This window comes from Dryobates pubescens, chromosome 8, assembly GCF_014839835.1.
Source record: "Dryobates pubescens isolate bDryPub1 chromosome 8, bDryPub1.pri, whole genome shotgun sequence".
In the NCBI taxonomy this organism is placed as follows: Eukaryota; Metazoa; Chordata; class Aves; order Piciformes; family Picidae; genus Dryobates; species Dryobates pubescens.
In genome coordinates, this window is record NC_071619.1 from 17,655,328 (window position 1) to 17,666,419 (window position 11,092).

Here is an 11,092-nt window from a genome sequence, read left to right on the forward strand (position 1 = left end):
TCAGATAATTGCCTAGATTGGGAAAGACCTTTAAGATCATTAACCTAGTGCTGACAAGTCCTTGATTAAACCATATCCCTAAGCACTATCAGTGATGGGACTCCACTGCTGCCCTAGACTGTTGTTCCAATGCCTGATAAACCCTTTCAGCTGCCTCTAACACAGGTGGAATCAGTGTTGTTTCTGCAACACTAAAATGAGGATATTTCTTTGAATACACGTCTTGCCATAGGTGTCCAGGTCACTGGGCCATTAGACTGTTGCAACACAAAGTATGTGAGGCTGCATCTCACAACCTGCCAGGAAATTTAGTGTGGATTCCTGTGGCTGCATGAGGGGCTGCAGGGATTCAATGCTTGACTGACTTGGAGGATAGGCTTAAGTTTTACAAGTTACCAGAGGATTCCCAGTACAATGTGGTTCGTTCATTCCATTAGCTTGGCTCTCTGAGCACAGCTGGGTTTCATTAGACACCTTGATTGGTATGGCTGAGTTCATTAGCTTCCACTGATTGACAAATAGCCAGATGAAACAAAACTGCACTGGAAGTATTTTGGAGATAAAAGGGGCAGTGGGAGAATGAGTGTGGTCTCTTGAGAGATCTGGAGTGATGGGGTGGTTGTGGAGAAGGTGGCTGCTGGTTTTCTGCTGTTGTCTTTTGTCGTTGTCTTTTGTCATTGCTGTTTGGGTTTGTTTTTGTTTGTTTGGTGTGGTCTGTTTGCAGCAAAAGATATTATTTATGTAAGCTTTGTTTATTTCTTGTGCTCATCAAGAGGCTTTCGAGGTGCTGTTGTACTATGCTTTTATCTTTGCAGTGGAGCTGTCCACTTTGGTGTTAACCATGTGATTTTGGTAGATTATACTCTCTGTGTATGATTCTGCTGTAGAAAACAGTTGAAATACCTAATGAAGTGCCTTGAGAAAAATATCCTCCTCTGGTAATCCTTAGATGAATGAATTCCTATATGAAGGGAATGATTATTTGCTCAAAATAAATTTGTTAGCAATTACAGGCAACAAGGAGAAAACACATTACTGCTCTTCCACTACTAAGCCTTCAAATATGTGAAGTGAATTTTGTTTTATCTTTGTTTAAACCATTTGACCAAGGTCTAGTGTAACTAGGAATTGGAGCCACATCTACACTGTCCATGATGTAACTTGACATAAATCTTGTGTCAAGAGGAGGAGAAGCCTGGGGTTGAAGGGCCTGGGCTGTGATGACCAAGGCTATGGCTAGGACATAAATTTCATAATTTGATTAAAACTTATGTTGAGACACTTCTTCAGCAGCCTTTACTGGCTTTAGACATGATCTGTTTTAAGTCTATTGTTTCACCTTGTGTTTAATTACTAAACACTGGGATAGGCTTCAAAATTTTAGTAAAGAACATTAATAAATCTGACTTGACTTCAAAAGGGATGATATCAATCTGTTTTAAAGAAGGGAAACCTATGCTCCTTCTGACTCTGACAACTGATTGCCTATATTTTTTAGCTAACTCATGGGACTGAGCCATTAGGTAAGACTCTACTTGTGTGCAACTTTTGGGAAACCAAATGGACTTCACAAAAATTGATATTTCCTCCCAAAACACTGCCTGTGTGACCTGGCCCTTGTCAATGAGAATATAGTTTGTTACTGATCTGAAGTGTGGCAGTACCAGTGTGGCTGCCACTTGGGTAGATGGTACTGCCTTCTCTCTGCAGGAAGGATTCAAGATTGACTTTCTGATACTTTCAGGTTATGTAAAGGTACCCTGCCTAAATCTTCTCCCTAATAGAAGTTTTTAAAAGACATTTCTCTACTAATTCTCCCTTTCTTTCCTGCTCAGTTCATGCCTATACTAGCCTGGGGCAGATGGCAGTGGAATCTTTTTTATGTAGAGGAGTTTTGTTTATGTTAAACTTGAACTATTTCAAGTTGTTTAGCCTGCTGCCCTTCCTCCAGCCTGGCTGTGTCTCTGAATACTCTCCCTATGAAGCAAAAATTGAATTCTCTAACTGCTGCTCATGCAGAAAGCCTGACTTGTTTGTTTGTTTTCTTTAAACTTCAAAATTGCATAAACACAAAGGCAGTGTAACACCTACACTACCTTGAAAGGAAGTAAACAGTTATTTTCCATTCTTTCAGTACTGGGGGTGGTTTTGGTCTCAGTCCATAAACCTGTTCAGATCCCAAGGTCCCACTTGCCTTCAGCAGGAATTAGCCCTTGCATTAACCCTGAGATGTGCCCTCTTGTTTTGCTGTCTGTGCTGCACTCTTGATATCTCTCTTCTCCTTTATTCTCTCCCCCTGGGGAACAATCTGCAAAGCGCAGGGAACCTCAGCTGGAACAAGCTATATGTGCCTGTCTGAGCTGGCCATACTTAGATGAGAGTGACCCTGTGTCACTTCTCAGAGGTGGAGAAAATGGGCTATGCCAGGCTGGAATAGCAGTGTCTGTCTTCCTGTTAGGAAAAAAAAAAAAATAATGGAAGAACAGAGTTATTACATCTGTTACTATCTTTAGTATAATGTAGCTTGAATGGCCATACAAGGGATTAACTGTAGCCTAGGTTTGTCCTAGAAAGCTTTCACGTGCCAGCAATATCAAAGTGCAGACAACACAGAAAACCAAGGTTAAACACTCTCTCTTTTTTTTTTCCTCCCAGTCTCTTTGACATGGTGAACAAGAGTTCTGCCTTATTTTGATAGGGCAGGCTTGTAGGTAACAGACCACTACCACCGTTTGCTTTAGTCCAGAGGAATGTTTTGCTCCGCTTCTGAGGGAGTTCAAATTGGGATGAAAGGGGAGCAGTAACTGTTTATGAACCTCTGGACCTTACAGGTCTCATCCCCCCAGAAAGGCCTATCCCAAACTGCTGAAGTTCTAGGGAGCTGGGAGAAGAGTTTGGTGTCTGTGGATACAGATGGAGCCAGCCTCATGCTGGCCCTGAACATCTGTGAATGTCTGTGGTACTGGCAGCTCTGGGAAGATATTCTTAAGCATACCTTGAGTGTTTCAAAGCCTTTAGCCTATTGGGTGTAAATAGCTATGTATGTGACAAGTGACTACACAGATAGTACCATAAAATACTCTTTAAATGACTGGGCTTTGAAGACCTCCAGTTTTAGGCTAATGCTACCAGTCCTAGTTCACCATCCTACTCTGTTTCTGTGTGAGTCTCTTCCATTCTAGCTAAACTCTGAAGGTGAATGTTTACTCCTAACATGAGTCTCCTCTATCAGCACTGGCATTAAGCAATGAGCTATCTGACAACTTTCTGGAAATGTAGTAGAAGGCTGAAATGTCTTAACACTGTGCATTAGTTTGACGATTCTCTACACTTCTGCATTTATCAACTTCCCTGTCTTTTCTAAACATGTGAAGGATCCATAGAAGCTCTTGTCTTTTGCTTGACTAGAAATCAACAAAGAGCAATCATTTTGTGAGCTTCAGTCTCCTGTCCTGAGTGCAGTCAGAGCTACATGCCTGACTCCTCCTGGGATCTCAGGTAATTCTGGCAAGCCAGGCTGTGTCCAAGTGCAAAAACCACCTTTTAAACTACTCAGTCCCATCCATGGTATCTCCGTGGATATGGACTAAACATATAGACATTTCTAAAGTGTCATATTCTTAAACCTCACAAGAGCCAACAGACATTAAGCTGAAGTCTCATCTGAAGCAGGAGCTGGGATTTTGTGTTCCGTGTAGCTCTGGCTTGCCCATCCTCACCTTCCCGCACAGGAGCTCTGTGACGGATCTAGGATGCCATCTAGTGACGAGAGAATTTATAGGAGAGGGGGAAAAAAGAGCAAACCAACTAAAAAACCTCAGCAACAGAAAGTTCAGGAGCTGTCATATCTGCTCATGAAAAGGTTGTACTGATGTAGCTGGGCTAGAGTTACAGCAATCTGCTCAATCAGACTTCTGAAACTTCCCAGTAGGTTGTCTGAAAACCTTAGGTTTGTTTCCTAAAATTCTTGGCTGGTAGTGTGCACCATGCAAGGAATACTACATGTCACTCTACATTTCCAATAGAATTTTGGTCATTCTGACTTTTGGACCTTGTCTTACTGAAGAGAGACCAAAGACTTCCCCTCTCTAAAGGACATACTTGGAGGTAAGTGAAATAAGATGTTAATGAGGAATATTGGATCCCCAAAAGTAATTGTATCCTAAAGATACAGTCCTGAGTCCAGTCATGTAGCCAAACCAAATGCTGATCTTTTGGGTGTTATGCTTACAAATGCCCCTGCCAGGATTCACAATAAAGTTACAGATTTGATCTCTTATCTATCCTGTTTGTACAATTTGCTATTAACATTAGAGTATAATGGCCTATGGTTTGAATGAATTTCAAAGAGGTATAGAATCATTTCTGTTGGGAAAGTTTTAAGTGATAACCACTGTTTAATAGGAAAACTTCCATCAAATTTTCGCGTGTTCTGATCTTTGGTTTGAAAAGACTTGGTAGTTTTTTAGTAAGTCAAGTACTAGATTTTGGTTTTATGATAAGAACATAGTTCCAGTACTCAGAAGACTTGCCTTGAAAAGTGGGCTGGGTATCTGAAACTGCTCCCCTTTCTAGAAGGAGACCTGTGTGAGACCAGATGGACAGAGGGAATCTAGTGGGGAAGAAAGAACACAACTGCTTCTGCTTTGTTTGGGCTGTGTTGTCTCCCAAGGTTCTGCAGTCTCTTGAGGTTTTACCATGTTGGGATAATTGAGGAAACTCTTGTTTGATTCCACTACGTGGAGCTAGTGGTGTTACTATCTAAAGCTTTGAGAGTGGAGGGATGTATTCATTCTACACAGCTGGAATCATGTATGTTGAAGGAGTGAAATACAAGGCAAAACATCACTTAGAAAAAGTGGCATGACCAAAGCAGATCTCTGTGTGCTCTGTCTCTGATCTCTTGATTTTGAGGATTTTGTTATCCTCCCACAGCTAGACTTCTTGCTACAGAAGCGAGCCAACTCTCTGCTGAGCTTCTGGCATTCCAAAACTCAGTGCAATAGGTAACATCATCTCTTTCCATGTTGAAACTTGGAGCACGCAAAATGAGCAGACTGTTCCCTGAAGGCTTTTCGGATTAGACATTAAATTAATCTTACCTACTTCTGCATAGCAGACAGAGAAGATTCACACATAATAACAACTTGGCAGATGGAGGAAGCTGCTGTACTGGAGCCTGTCACTGAAGAGAGACCTAGGGACCATCGCCAAATTCCTGCTCTGTCCACCTGAGTACAACCTGGCATTCTCATCAGCTTTCCCAAAGTCCTGGCTTGCCTCTGATTTTATAAGTGGGGTGAAGCTATTTTGTGGCTTAGCCTTTTCCATTTTCTGAATTCTCTAAATTGTACTAAATTTGCCCTTAAGCATCCTGGCACAATTCAGGGCCAAATAGAATCATAGAATCAACAAGGTTGGAAAAGACCTCAAAGATCATCAAGTCCAACCTGTCACCCAAGACCTCATGACTACTAAACCATGTACCAAGTGCCACGTCCAGTCCCCTCTTGAACATCTCCAGGGATGGGACTCCACCACCTCCCTGGGCAGCCCATTCCAATGGCTTCACTCTCTGTGAAGAGTTTTCTCCTCACCTCGAGCCTAAACTTTCCCTGGTACAGCTTGAAACTGTGTCCTCTTGTTCTGGTGCTGGTTGCCTGGGAGAAGAGACCAATCCCCTCCTGGCTACAACCACCCTTCAGGTAGTTGTAAACTGCAATAAGGTCTCCCCTGAACCTCCTCTTCTCCAGGCTAAACAATCCCAGCTCCTTCAGCCTCTGTAAATAATCTAATAAGTTCTATACTTAATTTTGGGGTGGGGTTTTCTGGAAAATTAAAGACAACTATATTTTTGTAACTTCCATCTCGTTAATTCAACACAAATCAAATCAAGGCCAGCCCAGATCAGTCTTTCCATCTATCCACAATACTGCCCATTGGACAATTTCATAACTTGAATTTCTTAAGAGTTAATCTTATAAAGGACCTTTTCTTCTACCCCAGGTTGAGGACTGCATCTGCTGTGCTTTTGGTGCAACAGAAGTTCAGTGCTGGGTTAGACTGGGTGGCTTTTGCAAAGTGCAGTTTGGACAGGCTCCAGAAAAGCATATGGGAGAAAATGTCATCATGTAACACACTATTCTAGAAAGAGTGTTCAGAAATATTTTTAGGTTGGGGGTGTTCTAGAAGGAGACTTGATAGGGTCCTTGGTTGCATGGTTTAGTTGATTAGGTGGTGTTGGATGATGGGTTGGACACGATGATCTTGAAGGTCTCTTCCAACCTATTCTATTCTATTCTATTCTATTCTATTCTATTCTATTCTATTCTATTCTATTCTATTCTATTCTAACCTGGGGACTTTTAGTCTGGAGAAAAGACTGAGGGAATGTAATAAATGTTTATAAATACATAAGGCCTGGGTGTCAAGAAGGAAAGGACAGCCTCTTCTCACTTGTCCCCTGTGATAGGACAAAGGGGCAATGGATGTAAACTACAATACAGGAAGCTCCACCTCAACATGAGGAAGAATTTTTTTTCTGTAAGGGTCATGGAGCATTGGAACAAGCTCCCCAGAAAGGTTGTGGAGTCTCCATCTCTGGAGACTTTCAAGGCCTGTTTGGATGTGTTCCTGTGTGACCTGTGCTAGATTCTATGGTCCTGCTCTGGCAGAGGGGTTGGACTTGATGATCTCCAGAGGTCCCTTCCACCCTCTAAAATCCTGTGATCCTGTGGCACTAAATAAGAAAATAAGATAACTTCTTTCCCCTGTTTGGTTATTTGGTTTTGGTTGGGGGTTTTTTTTGGTGGTGGTTTTGGGTTTTGAGTTTGGTGTTGCTTGGTGTGTTTTGGTTTTTTTGGAATGTTAGCTCTGTAGGTGTCCATTCTTAAAGAAAAACATCAAATGAACTTCTGATGCTTCATCTGATTTTATTTTGAGATACAGCCGTACACAGGTAACAGAATGTTCAGTGAAATGTAGAGAATAATTAAACTTAGCAGCTACTGAGGATGCTTGAAAACATCAGCTTTAGTTTCTTATCTCAGGGCAAGCATAAGTCTATTCTTTCTTCCTGGGAAAGCAGAAGGCAAAGAAACCAAGGAAGTCTTTTGTGAGTAGATATTGTGTATTAGATTTTATGAGCGAGCTTCACTCAACAGCTCTGTTTTTCAGTGATTTTGAGTTTTGTGAACCCTTAAAACAAGAACAAACAGCAACAAAAAAGGAAATCTCCCCCAAATCCACAGGCCTTCTATGTTAGCCCACCCACTGATGGACTGGGCACTCTTTTGAGTGATCATTTTTCTCCAGTACTTTATACGTGCAGGTCACTTTGTCGAAAATTCTTACACACTTCTCTTCATCATAGCCAACTGGTGTTGCATAGCTATCATTGGGAAAAAACAGACACAAGGGGATGAGACCAAGAAGTAAACAGCTTCCACTTCAGATGTCATCTACACATTCAATATGAAAGGGCTATACCAAGAAGGTACTCAGGAGCAGAAAAGAGAGCGCACACAAAGCTCCCAGCTCAAATGTTACTTAGCCTGCTTCTTAAGCAGGATGAGAGGAGACTTGTAGTTCACTGATCTGTCTTACACCAAATGAATGTCTGTTGTGTTTATTTGCCACTCTTATATCATTGCCTTTTCTCTTCAACCACAGTGTAGAACAGGAATTGCGTGACTGGTTGGGTATCATTACAAGAAAAATTGCAGGCAGGCAAGCAGGCAGGCCAATGTATCTTGAGGTGCCTCTCAGAGAAAAGGGGGGCTACTAGTGCCTTTGGGGAGATCTGAATTAGAAGCACTAGAAATTTAACTACATGTTCTGTCTTGAATTGGTATCTTGACTGAAATTTTAGCCCCAAGAAGAATGAAATACTTTTTTCAAAATTAAAAATAATTTGTCAAACATGAGCTATATTTGTCAGAGGTGGTGGTGGTGGGTTGGGCATAACTTTGTGATACAAAGCAAGTGAGAAGAAGGGTCAGTTGTTTAGTGGGAAACTCTGTGTGAAGGGAAGTGGTTTGCACTGTGTCATAGCAGTGGAGCAAATACCCTGCTGCTGCTGCTCAGAACTCACCTAGTGCAGCACTCAATTGCATCCCTGGAACAGTAGCAATCCATGCAGTCATCTGTCCTCCATCTGGATCCAAATTGATGCAGGTTTCCTTTTGAGTCAAGGCAGCCTAAAAATGTAATGTACTAGCAACCTTCAGTGTCAGACCTATTACTCTAACAGTGCTAGTGCATATACAAAATGGGTGAAATCTATGTTGGCATGGAGGTTCCCCACTAGAGCACACCTGCTACAGAGAAAGGCACCCTGGATCACTTTCTTTACTGTGGTTCACATCAGCACTGGGTTTCCTGGTGTAGCTCATCCTTAACCACAGGAGTAGAAGCATCCTCCAAAAAGACAACTAGACACAGACACCATTAGAATTAAGAAAAGGATTTGACTTGCCCTTCATTAATACCAACTAGTGTTGACTCCTCATTTAGAGCAAGACTAAATCTGCCCAGGAAACTTTTCTCAATCCATAGCTGCAGGAAGAAAGCATATGCTGGACAAAAAGTTCCTGTCCAACAAGTCAAAGAATAGACTTCCTAAATAAGTTGTCTGGAAAGCAGGATTATGAGGACTGGACAAGACAAAGCAGACAATTTTGGGGTTCTAGGTTGTGTGCCTATAAATATTTTCTGTTTCTTTGGCAATGCCATTTTATTTTTCTAGTAGTAGCACTCCCTTTCCCAGAAAAAGCTCTGTTTCAGGACACTCCATTTTTTTTTTTTCATACTGGCACACATCAGCTCTTCCTGTGTCCAGATAATTGCATGTCTCTATTTTGAGGATTTATTTCCCTGCAGCTCCACTCATCTCTAGACTGATAGACCACCTGTGTTCTAGAAGACCAGTCTCAAACTCAAGGGGAACAGCCATTCTGTTGTTAAGAACTTGCCTTGGGATAGGGAAACAATTAATGAGTAAGTGGATCAGTGTGCTGAACACTTACCAATCTGTTTCCTGCTTTATACTGAGTACACACATACAGAAAGGCCCTTCTCCTCCCCTCTCTGCCTTTATAAATAAGCTGCCACAGTGAAAACATGAATTATTACTTCATGCAGATAGACAAAGTAAGCCTATGCTACTTCCCTGAGCAACATTAATTTGTCATTTGCCCTGTATGATGCTTGTCAGATAAACTCTTCTTTTTTATAACTTTACAAATTCCCTGCTCTCTATATCCCATTCCCACACCACATACACGTGCCCCTCCTTCCTTACCCTCCCCAGTTTCTTAGTGGTTTCTCACCATCAGATGTCTCTGGCTTCATTGGTTGGAAGAAGCAAGAAGCATTGGACAGTGGCACACTAACAGCAAGAACAAGAAGACAGGCCAAGATGGTTTTCTGAACAAAAAACCAGAATTCATATGAATACTTAACTAACCATTAAGATTTCTTGATAGTAAACACTACTATAATAAACAGGAAAGTACATTGTGGTTTCAAATCAAAATCTAATTGTCTTTTGCAGTTTAGGCACTTGAACACAGAATCAGGAATACTGAACAATTTAGAAGAAGCAGAGGCAGAGTATTGTATGGAAGTGGGGGGAGAGGGAATCCATTTTTCCAAGTTGTTAAAATCAGGCATTGCCTGGTCCAGGACTGGTAGAGACAGACACTGTGAAAGGGGTGTGTCCTACTTATTTCCCTTCCTTATTAATTTTTCTTGTCCTTATTTCTCTAAAAAGTTGGTCACTGACTGTCTCTGCAACTAACCTCAATCTAGTTGTAAAAACTTCTTCACTGGAATCTGAAGCACACACTGCACATTTCATCCTAATTATGCAGGATTGGGAACAAGCTGAAGAACTAAGTTGAAGCTGAACATTCAAGATTTGAGGAGGAGGTTGAACAAATGCCTTGCAGATGTCTGTTCCAACCCAGATAATCCTATATCCTACAACCTTTGTCAGCAGGTTTTTTTCTGAAAGTTCAACTTAAATTACTCAGTATCTTATCCTTTGATATTAGTTTGAAATGTTTGAAGGACTGTCATTGGGGATACAAAGGAAGTAAGCACAAGAACCCTAGGATGGAATTAGCTGTAGTGAATTTAATACCTTAGTAAGAAAGGAAAGGTAGACCAGGCATAACCAATGAGATGTATACAGACAAGTCATGTTGGTATATATGTGTTTGTTTTGGACAGAGTAGAACAGGTGACTTATAAAATGAAGTCACACCTGAGAAGAGGAAAATCATTTTGCAGGAGAGAGATTAAACCCCACAGAACTGCCACAGAGCTGCAAGTAAAACTCAAAATAACATAATTTTTTTTTTAGTTTAATTAAATGTTCAGATATTATTCAGACTTTTCACAAAAATGAAGACCAGTTCTAGGTTGAGACACAACAGAGATGTTTTGTGGGATTTTTTTGCCAGGAAAGAGATTATTTCCAAACATTACGTGAAAGTCAAAACAGGTTATAAAGCACAGCCTTAGCTGGAGTCCTATTAGATGTTTCCTGCCATATGCACACTGATTTATTTTACCCAAGGTTTCTAGCTGCCTGTGTCTACCTGACTGACTTTTGTTCTTAAAGCACAGAATTTATACTTTCTCCAAGTTGCTTAGATCTCTAAGTACTGAGATAAAACCAACAAAACATTGTTTTAAAAGTATAGCAACATACCATGGCACATCTTGTAAAGTGCAGGATGCAAAAACTCACCATTTTTGCAGAATTGAGGCTTCCAGTAAAGAGACAGCCTGTAGGAAATTCATCTTCTTGGACCACTTATATAGAGAGGGAATTTATGATATCAGTCCTTGAGCAAACTTAACATGCATGAATAACTCCAATGAGGTTTGTGCAAAATGATCTCATGGGGTGGGTATCATTAAAGTAGGTTAGTTATACAAAGGAGGGTTTGGTTCTAAAGAACACTGAAGAAATAGGTGTGGCTTTTGTGTAATACTGGATTTAGAAGGCAGTTATGGGAGGTACTCTGAAAGGAATTTCAAGCCTGGAAGGAATATTTAGCACTCATCCTGAGAAATATATTTG

General features: G+C 41.0%; 1 protein-coding gene across 1 annotated transcript; it reads right to left on the bottom strand.

Annotated features, from left to right (window-relative positions):
* Positions 1-7,244: 7,244 nt before the first annotated feature.
* LOC104297771 (beta-microseminoprotein) lies at positions 7,245-10,886 on the bottom strand. The gene is made up of 4 exons (XM_054163660.1): positions 10,757-10,886; positions 9,330-9,426; positions 8,093-8,198; positions 7,245-7,390 (listed from the first exon to the last, which is right to left on the bottom strand). Exons 1-4 carry the CDS (start codon positions 10,757-10,759, stop codon positions 7,261-7,263), a joined length of 336 nt encoding a protein of 111 aa, XP_054019635.1. The 5' UTR covers positions 10,760-10,886; the 3' UTR covers positions 7,245-7,260.
* Positions 10,887-11,092: the final 206 nt, after the last annotated feature.

Bases quoted from the DNA above. Each gene is read 5' to 3' on its own strand.
- LOC104297771 (XM_054163660.1), bottom strand. The intron at 8,199-9,329 runs GTGAGAAACCAC...TTACATTTTTAG, and splicing joins GAAGCCAGAGACATCTGATG to GCTGCCTTGACTCAAAAGGA. The intron at 7,391-8,092 runs GTGAGTTCTGAG...TCCCAATGATAG, and splicing joins GCAATTGAGTGCTGCACTAG to CTATGCAACACCAGTTGGCT.